Source organism: Scyliorhinus canicula, chromosome 16, assembly GCF_902713615.1.
Source record: "Scyliorhinus canicula chromosome 16, sScyCan1.1, whole genome shotgun sequence".
In the NCBI taxonomy this organism is placed as follows: Eukaryota; Metazoa; Chordata; class Chondrichthyes; order Carcharhiniformes; family Scyliorhinidae; genus Scyliorhinus; species Scyliorhinus canicula.
Window position 1 is genome coordinate 12,687,441 of NC_052161.1, and position 21,939 is coordinate 12,709,379.

Below are 21,939 nucleotides of genomic sequence, written 5' to 3' on the forward strand. Positions count from 1 at the left end.
GGGGGTATGAGCCTGGAGGCTTTGGTGACGGCCCCGCTTTCATTCACCACCCCCCCCTCCCCTCCCCCCCGGGCAAAGTACTCCACGAGTCCGGTGGTGTTTGCATCCCTTAAAATCTGGGGACAGTGGAAGCGGCATAGGGGGGAAGTGAAGGTCTCAGTTTGGGCCCCGATACGGGGTAATCACTGTTTTGCGCCAGGGAGAACGGGTGGGGGATTTGGGAGTTGGCACAGGGCAGGCATTAGACAGTTTGGGGACCTCTTCCTGGATGGGAAGTTCGCGACTCTGGAGGAGCTGGTGGAACCTCCCCCCTGGGAACGCTTTTAGGTATATGCAGGTCAGAGACTTTGTTAAGAGGCAGGTGGGGGAGTTTCCGCGGCTTCCGCCAAGGGGGGTGCAGGACAGGGTGCTTTCGGGGACGTGGGTCGGTGAAGGAAAGATCTTGGCTATTTACCAGCTGATGCAGGAGGAGGAGGAGGCCTCAGTAGATGAGTTCAAAGCGAAATGGGAGGAAGAGCTAGGGGAAAAGATTGAGGATGGGATGTGGTCGGACGCCCTGGAGAGGGTGAATTCTTCCTCCTCTTGCGCATGGCTCAGCCTAATTCAGCTGAAGGTGCTGCACAGGGCGCACATGACGGGGACAAGGATGTGCCGGTTTTTCGGAGGGGAAGACTGGTGTGGGAGGTGTTCGGGTGGCCCGGCAAACCACACCCACATGTTTTGGGCATGTCCAGCCCTGGAGGGGTTTTGGAAGGGGGTGGCGGGGATTTTATCGGAAGTGGTTGGGTCTAGGTTCAAGCCGGGCTGGGGGCTTGCGGTCTTTGGGGTAGCTTCGGAGCCGGGAGTGCAGGAGGCGAGAGAGGCCGGCATTCTGGCCTTTGCGTCTCTTGTAGCCCGGCGCAGGATTCTGTTACAGTGGAGGGATACACGGCCCCCGAGTTCGGAGACCTGGGTCAACGACATGGCTGGGTTTCTCAAGTTGGAGAGGATGAAATTTGCCCAGAGGGGGTCGGTACAGGGCTTCTTTCGGCGGTGGCAGCCCTTTCTCGATTTCCTGGCGAAGGGGTCAGTCTCTGCAGCAACCTGGGGGGGGGGGGGGTTGGATTGTTGGGGGATTTGTTTTTGCGGCGGTGGGTTTGTTATGTTATTTTCTTCTTTGTATTGCTATTTGTTATTAGTTATTATTTATTTTGGGGGGAGAGTTCTTTTCTTGTCTAGGTGTGGAAACACGCCTTGTTTGTTTTAAATTGCGGGGAGAAAAATTTGTTATTGTTATTAAAAAACTTGAATAAAAATTATTTAAAAGAAAAGGAATTTCTTATGCATTGCTTATGCATAGGGGCTGGTTTAGCTCACCAGGCTAAATCGCTGGCTTTTAAAGCAGACCAAGCAGGCCAGCAGCACGGTTCGATTCCCGTACCAGCCTCCCCGGACAGGCGCCGGAATGTGGCGACTAGGGGCTTTTCACAGTAACTTAATTGAAGCCTACTCGTGACAATAAACGATTTTCATTTCATTGGAGCTTCCAATTAAAAAAAAACACCATGTTGGAAACCGCCAAGATATTGAATATGAATGTGAGCACTAATTATTCTGCTTAGTCAAGCAACACATTTATATTTCCCTCCTAAGTTGATGTATGTCACTTATGTGCAAAGTTATATACTTTTTAAATGCATTCTGGTGAAAAAGTCACACCTGACTTTTTGTTGAAAATACTGATCTTTGCATGAAAATTCTCACCAGCTTTGTCAGCACTGCAGAATTTTGGATGAACTTCGTTTTGCTCTACAGGGAAGCCTCTTACGAGTGACCTGCAGAGATTTGAAATCCTGCCAGGTCTTAGATTTGAAAGGACCGGAATTTATTACCATGTTGAATAATAATCCTCCTGAAATTTGTGTGGAATCGTTATTTACACATGATCATGCAATGGCTCGAGACAAGGACGGCCTTGTGCCCTTGTTGCAACAGTGAAATTTAGATTGGATCAGATTTAGATTTATCGTCATGTGTACCAAGGCACAGTGAAAAGTATTGTTCTGCGTACAGTCCAGGCAGCTCATTCCATACAGCACATACGATAAATACACAATGTAAATACATAGACATCGGGTGAAGCATACGGAGTGTGGTGCTGCACAGGAGAGAAGATGCCTGGAGGGGTCAGTTCAGTCCATAAGAGGGTCATTCAGGAGTCTGCCAACATTGGGGGAGAAGCTGTTTTTGAATCTGTTGGTGCGTGTTCTCAGACTTTTGTACCTTCTGCCCGATGGAAGAGGTTGGAAGAAAGAATAACCCAAGTGGGAGGGGTCTTTGATTATGCTGCCTGTTTTCCCAAGGCAGCGGGAAGTATAGACAATTAGGGGCTGTTTAGCACAGGGCTAAATCACTGGATTTGAAAGCAGACCAAGGCAGGCCAGCAGCACGGTTCGATTCCCGTATCAGCCTCCCCGAACAGGTGCTGGAATGTGGCAACTAGGGGCTTTTCACAGTAACTTCATTTGAAGCCTATTCGTGACAATAAGCGATTTTCATTTTTCGAAGTCAATTGATGGGAGGTGCCGTGTGTATCTACAAGTTTAGAAATAAGAGCACTTATTGTAAAGCATTTTTTGTGGGCTTTTAAATTTTAGTATTTGATCAAGAACCCCCACCTCCAAGCAGCAAATTGGGCACTATCACATGAAAATAACAAGAGTTCAATGAAATTGTGTAGTTTAGTGGATTAGCTGTCTACTCTGCAACTTCTGGGAGCCAATATATCGCAAACCAATGGGATCAGCAGTCTCTGCAATGTTCCCCTGTGAAATGCGAATACTCTGAACGCTAGTCCCAGCTGGCTTGAACACGGATCAGACTTCCCTTATTTAGCACTCAGTTGGCATTCAGACTCTTCATGTTGGGGAAATGAAAATGTTACTTTGATGTGGTAATACCTTAGGGAGTTGGCATCGACCTGCATAGAGGCACAAATATTCAGCATCCAACTTGTATTACTTCTGATGTCTTGGAGCTGTTTAATTAACTCCTGAGTCCCTTGACTACAAAGATTCCTTGCCCTGCCTCAAAAAGATTTAGGATTAGTATCAGGTTTTCCAAATTGTTGCCAGTTGGGGAAATGGTTTTTAAAAGGTGATGGCTATTAACTTGCAAGAATTATTGAATGGTGCTTTAATTTAATTTACCAGGCCTATTACCTGTGCTACAATCTTCTGGTCTTAGCAAATGAAGTGGTACACATAGAACATGTTCCTTCCAGTCAACGGGTAAGTTTCCATTTGGTTTTGTTGCAAGTTGAGGGGGTTATAATTGTGTGTTACAGTTGAAAGTAGTGGTCTGGGTTTCACAGTTGAGTTTCGCGGTGACAATTCGCAAGCAAAGACAAATTCTACAAATGTTGCACTCCACCCAAGTGCTAGTTTCTGGTTAGTAGATTCTTTTTAAAATTTAGAGTACCCAATTCCTTTTTTTTTTCAATTAAGGGGCAATTTAGTGTGGCCAATTCACCTACCCTGCACATCTTTGGGTTGTGGGGGTGAGACCCCGCAAACACGGGGAGAATGTGCAAACTCTACACGGAGAGTGAGCCGGGGCCGCAATCGAACCCGGGTCTTCAGTGCCGCGAAGCAGCAGTTCTAACCACTGCGCCACCATGCCGCCCTGGTTAGTGGATTCTTTGTGGATGAAAAAAAAGGAACTAATATGGTGCTTTTTTTTCAAAAGCAAAAGTTGAGCATGGTTAACAGGCATTGTGCATGCCAGCATCTACCATTAATGACAGATATGACTAGCTTGCTAATCTTTTGCAGAATTGCACAAGAGCAGCTAGGGATTTAGACACTTGTTTGTGTCTGTTACAATTGAATATTAATTTGTAGCAATTGAAAACATCCAGGTAGAAACAGTAGCAACGGCAAAGTTCCATTTGGCACCACTCACTGCAGCAGTTGCAATTAATCAACATCACTAAATCCAGATTATCTGGACATTATTGAATTGCGGTTTGTGGGCTTTGCTGTGTACAAATACAAATTATTTCTCTATTCATGGGATGTGGACACTGTTGGCAGAGCCAGCAATTATGACCTATCCGTAATTGCTCTTGGCTGTTGCATTTCCTACATGACAAGAATGGCTACACTTCAGCTGTAAAACACTTTGGGATGCCCCAAGATAGTGAAAGATGTGGTGTAAATGCAAATCTATTGTTTTTTATTGCCAAAGGAGTTGGAGGGGAAGTTAATATCAGCCAGAGGTCTATGTCGACATGATGTCTCTTTATTACTTTTACTTTGTTCTTGTTCATGTGAGCTTTTGTTTGCTTTTAGAGTCATCTTATACAACTGTGTGCCGAAATAGAAAAATACGTCAAATGTGACATAAGAGAGGACCCCAAACTACTTTACCGAAGCAAGGTACTCAATTTAAAAACGTGTGTTGCCTTTTCCTGCAGCTGTATCTCACTGAAATTTAGGTGCCATTTGAATGCTGCAAGAAGCTCTTCTGTCTGCTCTATTTGAGGACCTTCTGCTCTGAAGCAGGAAACTTGGTGTAATTCAAACATTAAAGCCATGTTTGGGGGAAAAAGGGTGAGGCCTCAAACAAAATTGAGCAGGCAATTTGGTTGAATTGTTCTCCCACAATTCTCTTTGTGTTGAGTTGCCATATAACCTGCATTCTTTTTAAAAATAAATTTAAAAGTGCCAAATTCTTTTTTTCCCCCAATTAAGGGGCAATTTAGCATGGCCAATCCACCGACCCTGCACATCTTTGGGTTGTGGGGGGGTGAGACCCAGGCAGACACGGGGAGAATGTGCAAACTCCACACGAACAGTGACCCCGTGAAGCAGCAGTGCTAACCACTGCTGCCTTTGCATGCTGGGCATTCTGTCTGCAATTTTGGGCTGGACATCAACCGTGGGAAACTCTATTGTCACAGTTTTTTTATTTTTTAATATAAATTTAGCATGCCCAATTCATTTTTTCCAATTAAGGGGCAATTTAGCCTGGCCGATCCACCTACCCTACACATCTTTGAAGTCAGTAAGAAGTCTTACAACACCAGGTTAAAGTCCATCAGGTTTGTTTCAAACATGAGCTTTCGGAGCACTGCTCCTTCCTGAGGTGAATGGATACCTCTCCATTCACCTGAAGAAGGAGCAGTGCTCCGAAAGCTCGTGTTTGAAACAAACCCGTTGGACTTTAACCTGGTGTTGTAAGACTTCTTACTGTGCTCACCCCAGTCCAACGCCGGCATCTCCACATCATCTTTGAATTGTGAGGGTGAGACCCATGCAGACATGGGGAGAATGTGCAAATTCCACACGCACAGTGACGCGGGGCCAGGATCGAACTCGGGTCCTCGACAGCAGTGTTAACCACCGTGCCGCCCGGGGAAGACTCCATAATGTCATTGTTGTAACTATCAATAGGCAGCAAATTGGAGTGCTATAATATTGAACTGATCTCCGGTGCTAAACTAATGATGCAAAACACAGCTGATCTTTAAGCAAGAGTGTTACTCGGTACTTAACGCACAATAATAGGGAAAAGAAATCAAGCTGCTTTTATCTCCGTTTTTAGTGATCAGTAATCTAGTGACATTCAAAGGGCTGCATTCATCGGTCAGACTTCTCAGGCAGTTCATGTACATGCCCAGCAAAATTGTTTTTAAAGTAGTCAGCTGGCACTCGGGTACTCGTCTACATTTCAGTTCTTTAATTTGTCACTTTAGTGGAGTTGCAACTTGGATGTATGTACTTTTGGGTGGTGGTGGGAATTAAAAGCACATTGATATATATCTAACCACCTTTCTTTGTGTAGGTGAAAGACTTAGAAGCAAGAACTCATGCAAAATGGCAAGAGTTGTTACAGCGCTCGCGGCCGCTTCAGGTAATATGCAGGGTAAAATCAGAGTGATAATGCAACTCTAGGGGAATTATAGAAGGAAGTTAATTGGGATGGAGCGGTTTTCATCATTGGACTGAGGATTGAGTGACAGGACCTATAATTAAAATTGTAGAATTGTTTAGTATTTTTGCTTGTGTGTGAATTTTAAATATATTGGAGGTGGGGATGCTCAACATTCAGTTATTACCGTATCTTTTTTAAAATAAATTTAGAGTACCCAATTATATATATTTTTTCCAATTAAGGGGCAATTTAGCGTGGCCAGTCCACCTAACCTGCACATCTTTGGGTTGTGGGGGCGAAACCCACACAGATGTGGGAGAATATGCAAACTCCACACGGACAGTGACCCAGGGCCGGGATTTGAACCCGGGTCCTCAGCGCTGCAGTCCCAGTGCTAAACACTGCGCCACCGTGCTGCCCTTAGTTATTACCTAATCAGTGGTCTTTTCAAATTTCATTTAATTGGATTGAAGAATTGAGAGATGCCACTTTTTCTCAAGTTGATGACTTCAGTTTTTTTTAAAATTTGTTTTTATTCAAAATTTTTCAATAATTTTTACAAACCACTAAGGCGGGCTGGCGCTGCCCAACCTTTTGGGGTACTATTGGGCAGCCAATGTGTCAATGGTGCGTAAATGGGTGATGGAGGGGGGAGGGGCGGCATGGAAAAGAATGGAGATGGCATCATGTAGAGGTACGAGCCTGGGTGCCATGGTAACGGCGCCGTTGCCGCTCTCCCCTAAGAGGTTTACCACGAGCCCGGTGGTGGCGGCGACCCTAAGAATCTGGGGACAGTGGAGACGGCATAGGGGGGAAACGGGGACTCAATGGAGGCTCCATTGGGTGGCAATCATTGGTTCATCCCGGGGAACAAGGATGGGGGATTTAGGGGGTGGCAAAGGGTGGGCATCAGTAAATTGAGGGACCTGTTTATTGGAGGGAGGTTTGCGGGCCTGGGGGAACTGGAAGATAAATTCGGGCTTCCCCAAGGGAACATGTTCAGATACTTGCAGGTAAAGGCGTTTGCTAGGCGACAAGCAGAGGGATTCCCTTTGCTGCCCTCGTGGGGGACGATGGACAGAGTGCTTTCGGGGGTGTGGGTCGGAGAGGGGAAGGTGTTGGACATCTATAAGGTAATGCAGGAGGTGGAGGAGTCGTCAGTGGAGGAGCTGAAGGCTAAATGGGAGGGGGAACTTGGGGATCAGATAGAGGACGGGACTTGGGCGGATGCCTTGGAGAGAGTCAACTCTTCCTCCTCATGTGCGAGGCTTAGTCTCATCCAATTTAAGGTGCTGCACCGGGCCCATACGTCCGGGACTAGGATGAGTAGGTTTTTTGGGGGTGAGGACAGGTGCACCAGATGTTCAGGGAGTCCAGCGAATCATGCCCATATGTTCTGGGGATGCCCAGCACTGGAAGAATTCTGGAAGGGGGTGGCGGGGACGGTGTCGAGGGTGGTTGGATCCAGGGTCAAACCAGGGTGGGGACTCGCGATTTTCGGAGTTGCGGTGGAGCCGGGAGTGCAGGAGGCGGAAGAGGCCGGTGTCCTGGCCTTTGCGTCCCTAGTAGCCCGGCGGAGGATCTTGCTGCAGTGGAAGGATGCGAGGCCCCCAAGTCTGGAGACCTGGGTCAATGACATGGCGGGATTTATAAAGTTGGAACGGGTCAAATTTGTCCTGACAGGATCAGTACAAGGGTTCTATAAACCGTAAGAAGTCTTACAACACCAGGTTAAAGTCCAACAGGTTTGTTTCAAACACGAGCTTTCGGAGCACGGCTCCTTCTTCAGGTGAAGAAGGAGCCGTGCTCCGAAAGCTCGTGTTTGAAACAAACCTGTTGGACTTTAACCTGGTGTTGTAAGACTTCTTACTGTGCTCGCCCCAGTCCAACGCCGGCATCTCCACATCATGTCTATAAACCGTGGCAGCCTTTTCTGGACTTCCTGGCTCAAAGAGATGGGTATCTTGGTCAACAGCAGCCCGGGGGGGGGTTCCTTATTATAGTTTCTATATTTTTTCGCTACGGTTATGTAACTTAACATTGTGTTAATTTAAGATGTTGTTAATATGTTGGGTTGTTCATTGAGGAGGGGCGAAGGTTCATGATTGTTGTCATTACTGTTATCGTTGGTATTTTAGTATGGTTTGATGTTGTATAAATTCAAAATTTTTCAATAAAAATTATTTAAAAATTTTTTTTTTACAAACCACTACAAAAAGAAAAACAACGAAAAGAAAACATAGCAATAAAACAGAAAACAACTTAACCATTTAACAATTTAACAAAACAAGGCGGGGTATCTGCCCTTTACAAATGAAATCCATCCACCGCCCCATCCCTCCTCCTTTGGTTTGCTGCCGCTGCTGACCTCCACCTAACGTTCCGCGAGAAAGTCAAGGAACAGTTGCCACCGCCTGGAGAACCCCTCCAAGGACCCTCGCAAGGCAAACTTTCTCCTCTCCAACCTGAGAAATCCCGCCATGTCACTGACCCAAGCCTCTACGCTTGGGGGTTTCACGTCTTTCCACATTAACAAGAGCCTTCTCCGGGCTACCAAGGAGGCAAAGGCCAGAACTCCGGCCTCTTACGACTCCTGCACTCCTGGATTGTCTGATACCCCAAATATCGCTATCCCCCAGCTCGGTTTTACTTGAGTGTCCAAGACCTTGGACATAGCCTTTGCGAAGCCTTTCCAAAATCCTGTAAGTGCCGGGCATGCCCAGGACATATGGACATGATTTGCTGGGCTCCCTGAGCATCTCGCACACTTGTCCTCCACCCCAAAGAACTTACTCATTCTCGCCACTGTCATATTGGCCAGTACACCACCTTAAACTGAATCAGGCTAAGCCTGGCGCAAGGTGAGGAGGAATTGACCCTGTCCAGGGCGTCAGCCCACAGACCCTCATCCAGATCCTCACCCAGCTCCTCCTCCCACTTGCCCTTCAGCTCCTCCACCAAGGCCTCCTGCAGCTCCTGATATATTTCCGATATCTTACCATCCCCTACCCACACGCCCGAGACCACCCTGTCCTGTCTCCTCCGGGCAGGCAGCAGCGGGAATTCTCCCACCTGCTTTTTCACGAACGCCCGAACCTGCATGTACCTAAAGGTATTCCCCGGGGGTTGCCCAAATTTCTCCTCCAGCGTCCTCAGATTAACAAAAGTCCCATCAATGAACAAGTCCCGCCCTGTGCCAACTAAGAAACCCCCCGTCTATTCTACCCGGAACGACCCTGTGATTGTTCCGTATCGAGGCCCAGACTGAAGCCCCCCCCCCCCAGACCAAGGCAGGCCACAGTTCAATTCCCGTACCAGCCTACCCGAACAGGTGCTGGAATGTGGTGACTAGGGGCTTTTCACAGTAACTTCATTTGAAGCCTACTTGTGACAATTAACCATTTTCATTTCATTTCCATCTGATCCACCAGCCGTGCTAAATTGAGCTTGTGCAGGACACACCAGCTCTTAGCCACCTGAATGCACAAGTAGCGAAAGCTCCTCTCCACCATCTTGAGCGGTAGCTCTCCCAGTCTCTTTTCCTGGCCCCTCGCATGTATCACAAAAAGCTTGCTTTTTCCAACATTCAGCTTAGACCCCGAAAAGTCTCCAAAATCCCTAAGAATCTGCATGACCTCCCCCCAACCCCTCCACTGGATCTGCAATGTACAGGAGCAGGTCATCCCCATGCACGATGCCACCCCCGAACCAACTCCCTCCAGTTTCTGGACTCCCTCAACACCATGGCCAGCGGCTCGATCGCCAGGGCAAACAGCAGGGGGCACCCCTTCAATGCCCCTCCATGTAATCTAAAGTATCCCAACCGCAGCCGGTTTGTCGACACACTCGCTACCGGGGCCTCACACAATAATTTGACCCACCCTATAAATTCCTCTCCAAACCCAAATCTGCCTAACACTTCCCACAGGTACTCCCACTCCACCCAATCGACAACTGCCTTCAGCGCCTCCCAGACCACATTCGTCGAAACCTCCCCATTATCATTGGTCTCCACATAGCTTTAGATACACCTCCGAACCCGCCCACAGATCTCCTCGTCCGCCAGTAGTCCCACGTCCATTCTCCACAGAGGGCGTTGGCCTCTCTCATCCCTCAGCCCCAACTCCACCCAGTACGGGGCATGGTCCGAGATCTCCATGGCCGAATAGTCCACCCCCTCCACTCTCGGGATTAGCGCCCTCTTTACCACGAAAAAAATCAATCCGCGAGTAGGCATTGTGCACATGGGAGAAGAAGGAAAACTCCCTTGGCCTGGCAAATCTCCACGGATCCCCCCCCCGGTCTGGTCCATGAACCCCCTCAGGACCTTGGCTGCTGCCGGCCCCTTAGCTGATCTCGACCTAGACCGATCCAGTGCTTGCTCACCAAAATTGCGACCCCCCCCCCCCCCCGTTCTTCGTATCCAGCCGAGTGAAAAACCTGTCCCATCCATCCCTTCCTCAGCCTGGTTTGATCCGCGATCTTCAGGTGTGTTTCTTGTAGCATGGCGTGGTCAGCCTGGTTATGGGGCCTATTCAACCCCCCCCCCCCCCCCCAAACTAGCCATCTCCTTTTTTAGGCCAGCCACGTGCCCGCGCCTCCCGCACCCTCCAGCCCCCCCAGGCAGAGGCTCCCCTTCCCGACTCTCCCCTTTAACATCGATTTCCCCCTCAGTCAGCACAGCCTCCCCTTAATCCCCCTCCCCTCCAGTCAAGTATCCGCTTAACCTCCTTACGCGCCCCCCCCCAATTGCACTCCCATAAGTCAGCTGACTCATGCTGCTCCCACCTCCACCTCCAATCCCCCGTGGGTTCCCTTTACAAATTTCCAACCCCCCCCCCTAAGTTGGGTAGAGAGAGTCGTCTCATCTCCCCCCCCCCCCCCCCCCCCCCCGCCAACCACCACCCCGCGTGAACAGAGAAAGAAAAACAAAACAAAGTACCGTATACTCAAACCCCCAGCTTCAGGTGCCATCCCCACCATTTCGCGGGTAAACCGCGCACCCTATCTGGGCCGACCCCACCTCCTGTGACGCAGTTCTTCCCAACTGCGACCTCGCCCAAAGCCTCGAGGGCCCAGGACAAAGGGGCCACAAAACCACGGGGAAACATGCCCCCCCCCCACCCACCAGCAACCCCTACAACATACTGCACTCCATTAATTCGAGTCCAGCTTCTCATTCTTGATGAAAGTCCATGCCTTGTCCTGCGTGCCGAAATAGTGGTGCCGGTCCTGATATGTAACCCACAGCGTCGCCGGTTGTAACAGCCCGAACTTCACCCCCTTTCCGTGAAGGACCGCCTTGGTCCGGTTGAATCCCGCGTGCTTCTTGACCAGCTCTGCACTCCAGTCCTGATAAATACGGATCTCAGTGTTCTCCCACCTGCTGCTCCGTTCCTTCTTCGCCCATCGCAGGACACACTCCTTGTCGGTGAAGCGGTGGAACCTTACCACCATAGCTCTCGGCGGCTCGTTCGCTCTCGGCCTCCTTGCCAGGACTCTCTGTGCGCCCCATCCAACTCCAGGGGCCACGGGAGAGCCCCCGCGCCCATCAGCGTACCCAGCATCGTGGTCACATGCGCCCCAGCATCCGACCCCTCCACGCCTTCAGGGAGACCCAGAGTCCGCAGGTTCTGCCTCCTTGACCTATTCTCCAGGTCCTCCAGCTTCTGCTGCCATTTTTTGTGCAGTGCCTCCACTCTAACCGCCAGGCCCAGAATCTCATCCTCATTATCAAAGGCCCTCTGCTGCACCTCCTTGATCGCCGTCCCCTGCATCTTCTGGGTCTCCACCAACCTTTCAATCGACGCCTTCATAGGGGCCAGCATCTCTGCCTTTAAATCCGCAAAGCAGCTTCTTAAAAACTCCTGCTGCTCCCGTGACCACTGGGCTAACGCTGCCTGATCCTTGCCAGCCACCATCGTGCTTTTTCACGCCTGTTCTCCTCTTTTCTCCAAAGCCGCTTTTTTGACCGCCCCACTCCTGGCCCCCTCCATCCAGCGCTGGGGGACCCTCACTGTTTCCTTCCCACACCGGTGATCGTCGTCAAAGTGCCGCTGGAGCTCCTTAAAAGGGCCCAAAAGTCCGTTATCGGCGGGAGCTGCCCACAGTGCGACCTACCTAGGCATAGCCGCAACCGGCTCCTGTTTCCACGATGACTTCAATTTGATGAGGGTAGACGTGCATACTGAGCAAAAGTTCCATGTTCAATTTCTGGGCTGCTGAGAAAGTAGATTTAAAGGTAGGATTGTGATTATTGACCTTCTCACTCTTGATGTGAGCGAGAAGAAAATTAAGCCAGTGTGTGGGCATTGCAATTGGAAGAGCCAAGATCTGCCAGACAAGTACGTGGGTTCGGAAGTTGACTAAGAGCAGCATCAATTTGGCGTAATGCCTAATTTGGACACTCAGTTGAAGTTCACTTAGGCTCCCAAGGGCTCTTGGCACCCAAAGAACGCACTAGTGAGAAGTTGGATCCTCGGAAGAGGTGTAGAAATAATTGGGGGGATAGGATGAGGTTCTGAAGCTGTGTATAGGTGTGTGCATCTATTTTCTTAACTTGTGAAGTCTTTTCCTGCCTCCTTGTGCATCTCGGGGCCAGCCCTGCTCCACTTTGTTCCGGTATTTCTAATCATGGTTGATTTTCATTTTCGCCCCATCATCCCACGACCAGCAACACACAAACACACTTCTGGAGTCCCCCGTTCTTTTTTTTTAATATAAATTTAGTGTACCCAATCATTTTTCCAATTAAGGGGCAATTTAGCGTGGCCAATCCATCTAGCTTGCACGTTTTTGGGTTGTGGGGGCGAAACCCACGCAGACACGGGGAGAATGTGCAAACTCCACACGGACAGTGACCCAGAGCCGGGATCGAACCTGGGACCTCAGCGCCGTGAGGCGGTTGTGCTAACCACTAGGCCACCGTGCTGCCCCTGGAGTCCCCCATTCTTGGTCCACTTCTCTTCCTCGGGTTGCCCCATGGTAACATCATCATAGAGATAGGGTCAACTTTTTCATGTGCACTGTTTACTTGTCCACCACCACCTTTCAATGTCCCATCACTTCTGTCTGTCATAGTTGGCTTGATGTCAGTCTTGGATGAGTTGTCATTTGCTCCACCTAAACCCTGGAAATAGCAAACCCAACGTATTTGGCTCCCATTGCAAAATTTGTATCTGCTCGGACTGACTGTTGCTCCCACCCACTCTGCATCTGTCCGGTTTTGGTCTAAGCTGAGCTACCAACCCCAACTGTCTCCATCACCAAGATTATTTCTATCTCTGTGACAAAATTTGCCCCTGCCCCAACCTCACAGAAGGCGGTCCCCCAATTCTCACATTTTGTGCTTCACTACTTTTTGCCCTACCACGCTGTAAACTGCCCGGGTCCCACTATTTAGACTCCCTCCCCAAAAGCCTACACTGCACTCTCTTCCTTTATAAGACCCTCCATAAAGACTCACCTCTTTGATTATGCTCTTGGCCACTGCTGCTGATAGAACTTCCTTTGGGTTCTAGAATGATAGAATTTACAGTGCAGAAGGAAGCCATTTGGCCCATCCAGTCTGCACCGACCCTCGGAAAGAGCACTCTACCTAAGGCCATACCTCCACCCTATCCCCACACCTCCACTCTATCCCCATAACCCCACCTAACCTTTTTTTTTTGGACATATGGGGCAATTTATCACGGCCAATCCACCTATCCTGCACATCTTTGGACTGTGGGAGGAAACCGGAGCACCCGGAGGAAACCCACGCAGATATGGGGAGAACGTGCAGACTCCACACAGTGTCCCAAGCCGGGAATCGAACCTGGGACCCTAGAGCTGTGAAGAAACTGTGCTAACCACTGTGCTGCCCACTGATGGTTTGGACGTTAATGCGCCACATGCTCTGATTGGAAGACCCTCATATTTTTGGGCAGAAATGTAAATTCGTTCCGTAGGGTGAAATAGGGCTTCATTTCAAGTCAAATCTATTTATTTTTAATACTCAGGACGGGTTGGGGCAGCTTTTAAATGAATATATAACAAGTACATTAACCAAAGGAAAATGTTGAGATAAAATAATCAGATTATCAATCGGATTAAATTAAAATAAAGCAACAAAATGAAATTGGCCCTCACCGAAACGTGCATCACATTAAGTAGTGCTGACACATAGACAAAAAAAATTTAAAAGTTAAGTGGAGTCCATTTTTTCGCTCTGCCCCTGAAAGGTCGTTTAGGTCATCGCTTGATCTGCTATTTAACAAAAAGTGTATTTGTCTCTGAGATGTTTTGTAATTTTATTTTCAGGGAAAACTTCACGACTATTGGGAACCTATGTCTGAAGATCAGAATCAACTGAGTTAGTCCTCTGAGTTTGAAGAGGAGTCAGAACACTACATGGTTCAAGACATTAATGATAAAGATTTGGACATTGATTAGCGCAACAAGTAGAGATTTTTTTTTACAGTTACGAAGCTGCAATTCTGTTATATATAAAAAAAAGTTTAGACCTTAATCAGTTTGTGTTCTGGTTTTTGTTATTGGACAGGAACCTACACCGGGTATGGCATAACTACTATTACAATTTGTTATGGCAGTTAATGCTTTTGATATTTTAGCTCTATCAAAAGATTTATCAAAAAATATTTTGTAATAATGTTACAGATCGAGTTTATTTATATAATTGCAGCCATGTTTGCAGTGTTTTGTAATGTCAATTTTATTGCTGTACATAAAAGTTTGCCTTTTTGTAATGTTCTCATTTTTATTGTACCTGGATATTGTAATAATTGAATCTGCAACATGTTCTACTTGAAAATGTCAGCTTTTTTTTGTTTAGCTTTATTCCCTTTGGAAATCAAATTAATTAACTGTTTCAAGCAGAAGGTGCAATGAATTCTCAAATCACTAAGAATGAAAGCAAATGACAAGCTGCACATTTATTGCGATTCTGCGATTCTCTATAGCTTGCAAACTCACCACTCTGCTAATGAGTTTGCAAGTAACTATGCCACTTTCATATTTCATACACTTAAAATGTTCATGTGGTGTTGAAGTTCTTTGTCTTTTCATTTTTCTCCTTCCTCGGGACCTCATTTCCAATGCATTTTTCTATTTGCACTAGCAATGCAGTAAGATAACAACCAACCCCAACCCTAATTTCTGCATGTGTGTAGAGTAAAAGCATGTAAAATGAATCAAATGGCATTAGTGCACCTAGGTAGATCAAATGCCTCCAACCAGGAAGCAAAAGTCTTGCGTAGTTGATACGTGCTACGTGAACTGTAACATGTTTCTACCTTTAACTCTTGTTACCTAACTCTTAATTTATGTATGAGTTGTAAATTTATTGCTGTCTCCTTTGTTAGGGGCTGCAATCAAAAAAAAACTTATCACCTGACAATTCTGTACGGCTGTGTGACTGTTGACAGAGAGTATTATATGCTTGATTTTGTTTTGCTGGATTATTCATTACCTGTGTATTTGTACTTGTTTTCCCTTCAACGAGTGCAGGGTGGTAGAGTTCACTTCTCCTAAGCATCGCAAAACTGAAACATAAATGCCACAGCTTGTGCTTTTGATATTAAAGTAAAAAGATGTACTAGTTTTCTTAGAACGACTCTTCAAAATTGAACTATCCATTGGACCGACCTATTTGTCTGCCAACCATATTTGAATACAAGTGGAAATGATGCGACGGTCAGGTACGCAATTTGTGTAAATAGAATATGCTACCTAATGAAATGTCAATTTGTGCATTATGAAGAATAGTTTTCCTGAAACCTTAGTGCAGGTGCTTCTGAACTACCTACACCAATCCCAACTTTGGCTGGCCTGGCTTCGCTGAACTTACGGGTTGGTAGTATACCCAGTGTACATGGGTGTGGGAGGTGGATGCCTGAATAATATTTCCATGTGACTGGGGCCTCAATCGTGCCCAGGTAAACCTGGTCTCTGCTGCACAATTGAGACGTGTGACAAAAGGCCAATTTAGCACGTGTCCCTGTCAATCTATTGGAGGCCTTTTGTCTGTCAGGCTGGAGTCTGGCATTGGGGAACCTTTTTTTTGAGAAAGGGTTAAAAACAAAGAAAATGCATTCACATTTATCCTCCTCCCTGAGGCAATCAGCTGTCATCTGATAACATTTCATTGATTGCCCATCAAAAGCTGTTGCCCTGTAGATTGGAACTAGTCTTGTTACCTCCACCTGTCATGGAGAAAACGGCAAAATATTTCCAGGAGAGATAATGAGATTGAATGTCTTATTTTAGATGTCCTATTCCAAATTCAGTGATTCTGTATTCCTGCATTTTAGAATGTTCCTTTGAAGTAAAATATTGTTGATATAATTATTAAGTGAATTTCGGTAGAAATATTTCCAGCGTTGCCCCCGGTGCACTGTTGCGATGAGGGAAAAACCCAAGTGTTGGAATATCCTCATGAATGGTTTTGTAGTTTGGAATTTCACGTTCGAACCTTTAACCAAAGAACACATGATTAAGTTTTCTACTATTACTTAATCTACCTCCGGCCAGAACTGAGCATTTGGTCAGAGCATTTGTCCTCAGGGCACTTCCTTTTGTAATTCTGCCATCCTGCACTTTAGGTTTAAGAAATGTGTAAAAGACTTGAATTTTGTTTTTCTGCTTTCAGGCAATTGTGTGATGCAGGAAATTTATATTTTTTATTTTTTTTTAATTGAGTCCTTTATACATAAAACAATTTTCACGTTATTTTGGCAAAATAAATTTTCTGTACTATTACAATAATTTTGTTTTTGTACCGTTTGAAAAGCGATTATTTCTCTGCATCTTGTTGGGTCTAAATGTCTTGCATCATTTCACATTCTTATGGGTATATTACATAGAATCTTCAGCACAGAAATAGGCCATTTGGCCCACGAGGTCTCTGTTGATAAAGTGGATGCTAAGTGATTGTTTTGGCTGGTTAAGGAGTCTAAAACATCAGACAGTCTCTGGATAAAGGGCTGATTATTTAGGACTGAGATGAGAATTCACTTCACTCAAAGAAGAACATACAACATTACAGCGCAGTACAGGCCCTTCGGCCCTCGATGTTGCGCTGACCTGTGAAACCATTCAAGCCCATCTACACTATTCCCTTATCATCCATATGTCTATCCAATGACCATTTGAATACCCTTAGTGTTGGCGAGTCCACTATTGCAGGCAGGGCATTCCACACCCTTACTACTCTCTGAGTAAAGAACCTACCTCTGACATCTGTCCTATATCTATCTCCCCTCAATTTAAAGCTATGTCCCCTTGTGCTGGACATCACCATCCGAGGAAAAAGGCTCTCACTGTCTACCCTATCTAATCCTCTGATCATCTTGTATGCCTCAATTAAGTCACCTCTTAACCTCTCTAATGAAACAGCCTCAAGTCCCTCAGCCTTCCCTCATAAGATCTTCCCTCCATACCAGGCAACATCCTGGTAAATCTCCTCTGCACCCTTTCCAATGCTTCCACATCCTTCCTATAATGCTGCGACCAGAATTGCACGCAATACTCCAAATGCGGCCGCACCAGAGTTTTGTACAGCTCCAACATGACCTCATGGCTCCGAAACTCAATCCCTCTACCAATAAAAGCTAACATACCGTACACCACCTTAACAACCCTCTCAACCTGGGTGGTAACTTTCAGGGATCTATGTACATGGACACCAAGATCTCTCTGCTCATCCACACTACCAAGAATCTTACCATTAGCCCAGTACTCTGTCTTCCTGTTATTCCTTCCAAAATGAATCACCTCACACTTTTCTGCATTAAACTCCATTTGCCACCTGTCAGCCCAGCTCTGCAGCTTATCTATGTCCCTCTGTAACTTGTAACATCCTTCCGCACTGTCCACAACTCCACCAACTTTAGTGTCATCTGCAAATTTACCTCACCCATCCTTCTACGCCCTCCTTCAGGTCATTTATAAAAATGACAAACAGCAGCGGCCCCAAAACAGATCCTTGTGGTACACCACTAGTAACTGGACACCAGTCAGAACATTTCCCATCAACCACCACCCTTTGTCTTCTATCAGCTAGCCAATTTCTGATCCAAACTGCTAAATCACCCTGAATCCCATGCCGTTGTATTTTCTGCAATAACCTACCGTGGGGAACCTTATCAAATGCTTTACTGAAATCCATATACACCACATCAACTGCTTTACCCTCATCCACCTGTTTGGTCACCTTCTCAAAGAACTCAATAGGGTTTGTGAGGCACAACCTACCCTTCACAAAACCGTGTTGACTATCTCTAATCAAATTATTCCTTTCCAGATGATTATACATCCTATCTCTTATAAACCTTTCCAAGGCTTTGCCCACAACAGAAGTAAGGCTCACTGGTCTATAGTTACCGGGGTTGTCTCTACTTCCCTTCTTGAACAAGGGGACAACATTAGCTATCCTCCGGTCTTCTGGCACTATTCCTGTAGACAAAGATGACTTAAAGATCAAAGGCTCAGCAATCTCCTCCCTAGCTTCCCAGAGAATCCTAGGATAAATCCCATCTGGCCTAGGGGACTTATCTATTGTCACTCTTTCCAGAGTTGCTAACACCTCCTTATGAACCTTGAGCCTTTCTAGTCTGCTAGCCTGTATCTCAGTATTCTCTTCGACAACATTGTCTTTTTCCTGTGTGAATACTGATGAAAAATATTCATTTAGCACCTCTCCTATCTCCTCGGACTCCACGCACAACTTCCCACTACTGTCCTTGACTGGCCGTACTCTTACCCTAGTCATTCGTTTATTCCTGACATATCTGTAGAAAGCTTTAGGGTTATCCTTGATCCTACCTGCCAAATACTTCTCATGTCCCGTCCTGGCGCTTCTTAGCTCTCTCGTTAGGTCCTTTCTAGCTAACTTGTAACTCCCGAGCGCCCTAACTGAACCTTCACGTCTCATCTTTACATAGGCCACCTTCCTCTTGACAAATATTTCAACTACTTTAGTAAACCACGGTTCCCTCGCTCGACCACTTCCACAACATACTTATCAAGGACACGCAGTAGCTGTTCCTTGAACAAGCTCCACATTTCCATTGTGCCCATCCCTTGCAGTTTCCCTCCCCATCCTATGCATCCTAAGTCTTGCCTCATCGCATCATAATTTCCTTTCCCCCAGATATAACTCTTGCCCTGCGGTATATACCTATCCCTTTCCATCGCTAAAGTAAACGTAATCGAATTGTGGTCACAATCACCAAAGTGCTCACTTACCTCCAAATCTAACACCTGTCCTGGTTCATTACCCAATACCAAATCCAATATGGCCTCTCCTCTCGTTGGCCTATCTACATACTGTGTCAGGAAACCCTCCTGCACACATTGGACAAAAATGGACCCATCTAAAGTACTCGAACTATAGCGTTTCCAGTCAATATTTGGAAAGTGAAAGTCCCCCATAACTACCGTTGTCCCCTATAACACTACTGTTACTTTCGCTCCTATCCAGAATCATCTTTGCAATCCTTTCCTCTACATCTCTGGAACTTTTCGGAGGCCTATAGAAAATCCCTAACAGGGTAACCTTTCCATTCCTGTTTCTAACCTCAGCCCATACTACCTCAGTAGACGTATCCTCATCAAATGTCCTTTCTGCCACCGTAATACTGTCCTTGACTAACAATGCCACCCCTTCCCCTCTTTTACCACCTTCCCTGAGCTTACTGAAATATCTAAACCCCGGCACCTGCAACAACCATTCCTGTCCCTGCTCTATCCATGTCTCCGAAATGGCCACAACATCGAAGTCCCAGGTACCAACCCATGCCGCAAGTTCACCCACCTTATTCCGGATGATCCTGGCATTGAAGTAGACACACTTTAAACCACCTTCCTGCCTGCTGGTACACTCCTGCAACTTTGAAACCTTACTCATGACCTCACTACACTCAACCTCCGGTATACTGGAGCTACAATTCAGGTTCCCAATCCCCTGCTGAACTAGTTTAAACCCTCCCGAAGGGTTGGGAATCTTCGGAATTCACTGCTGCAGAGGGTTGTAGATGCATCGTTAATTACATTTTTTGGGGTGGCACAGTGGTGTAGTGGTCAGCACTGCTACCTGCGATACTGAGGACCTGGGTTCAATCCCAGCCCTGGGTCACTGTGGAGCTTGCACATTCTCCCTGTGTCTGCGTGGGTTTCACCCCCACAACCCAAAGATGTGCAGGTTACGTGGATTGGCCTTTAATTGGGAAAAGAAAATTGGGTATTCTAAACTTATTTTTTAAAAAGTTATTAACAGCACGGTGGTATAGTGGTTAGCACTACCTCATCACAGAGTTGGGGACCCGGGTTCAATTCTAGCCGTGGATGACTGGAGTTTTACATTCTCCCAGTGTCGGTGTGGGTTTCCTCCGGATGCTCCGGTTTCCTCCCACAGTCCAAAGATGTGCAGATTAGGTGGATTGGCCATGCTAAATTGTCCCTTAGTATCCAAAGATGTGCAGATTAGGTGGATTGGCCATGCTAAATTGTCCCTTAGTGTCCAAAGATGTGCAGGTTAGGTAGAGTTATGGAGATAGGGTTGGGGTGTGGGCCTAGTTGGGGTGCACTTTGGTGGTTGGTGCAGGTTCCATGTGCTGAATGGCCTGCACCGTAGGGATTCTGTTTTGTGGACTGGGGTGGACAGATTTTTGGGTGTCGCAGGAAATTAAGAGGAGTGGGCAGGAAAGTGGAGTTGAAACCCATGATCAGTCATGATACTGAATGGTGGACCATACTCAATAGGCTATACGGTGCATTCTTATTTCTTGACTCCTTGTTCTTGTCGTCTTGGTGTTTCTTCTATATGTGAGCCCCTCCCATATCTCTGCATCGAGCCCCATCTATATTCCTTGTGTTTCTTTCTCCCTTGTATTTCTCCAGCTTCCTTAAATGTATCTGTGCAGCTCACCTTGACTACTTTTATTATTGAGTTCCACATTCTCATGAATAAAGCAACTTCTCCTGCATTCCCCTGTTAGATTTATTCGTGAGCGTCACATATTTATGGTAGACCACCCCTACCAATTGGATACATCTCTATGCCGACCATTTCAGACTTTGTCATTCAAAAACTATTAGGCTACCCCAAGTCTTATATTTAAACCTCCTGGTATGAACATTTTGCTCCTCATTGCCTAAAAGAGGTTCTAACTAACACCCGAGGTACTGCGATTACTGACCCTCTGCTCGACAGAGCTGTTATTTGAGCATGAGATGTTTCCCAATGATTTTGCATTGCAACTGATGTCACTATACTTAGACAATGACTGGAAATGCCACTTCTATGACCTCATTACTGTAATGCCTAGCAACACGTGCCCTCACTGCCAGTCAGCTGGCCACATTGAGGGGGGTGACTGTTAGCCTCCAACGGAACAAATGCTGAATTGACCATTTTCGGTTTCCTTGGCAAAAAAATCCAACCCCATCCTCCACCTCTCAGCAGAAATTGTGTTGCTACGTCTTTGTAATCCGTGAATCCCGGCAATCACAGAGCCCTGAGATTTCTCCACATTGAACCGATGCATAAAATGGTTGATTTCCTTATTCATAGAGTTGTTGTGGAAGAATAAAAACATCAGCGGCTGGATACATGCCGGCAAAGTGGATGGAACGGTTGTCAGCATACGTTGTCTCTGCACTTCCTAGGCCTGGTGAGTGCTCCTATTCGGCAGGCTGGTCAGTAAAAGTATAGGGTGGGGGTCGGGAGAAGAACTGTGCTGGTGCCTTCTACAATAGTGAGGGTTGTGGGATTATCTTGTGATCCCATCTCGATGGTTAGGTCCTATAGAGAAAATACTGGAGCTGTGAGGACGGGAAACGCACAATATACCATGAAGTACTCCAATGTAACAAAGCTTTATCAAGCAAAACATGCATCAGATAAGGAAAACATTTCTTTATAAATTTAGTTTACCCAATTCATTTTTTCCAATTAAGGGGCAATTTAGTGTGGCCAATCCACCTAGCCTGCACATCTTTGGGTTGTGGGGGCGAAACCCACGC

General features: G+C 46.6%; 1 protein-coding gene across 1 annotated transcript in view; it reads left to right on the plus strand.

Annotated features, from left to right (window-relative positions):
- slf2 (SMC5-SMC6 complex localization factor 2) overlaps positions 1–16,680 on the plus strand; it is an 82,458-nt gene extending 65,778 nt beyond the window's left edge. The window contains exons 17-20 of the mRNA XM_038821459.1: positions 3,192–3,269; positions 4,332–4,418; positions 5,827–5,895; positions 14,218–16,680. Of these exons, the coding sequence (XP_038677387.1) occupies positions 3,192–3,269; positions 4,332–4,418; positions 5,827–5,895; positions 14,218–14,274 (291 nt within the window). The 3' untranslated portion in view covers positions 14,275–16,680. The remainder of the gene's footprint in view (positions 1–3,191; positions 3,270–4,331; positions 4,419–5,826; positions 5,896–14,217) is intronic.
- The last annotated feature ends 5,259 nt before the right edge of the window (positions 16,681–21,939 follow it).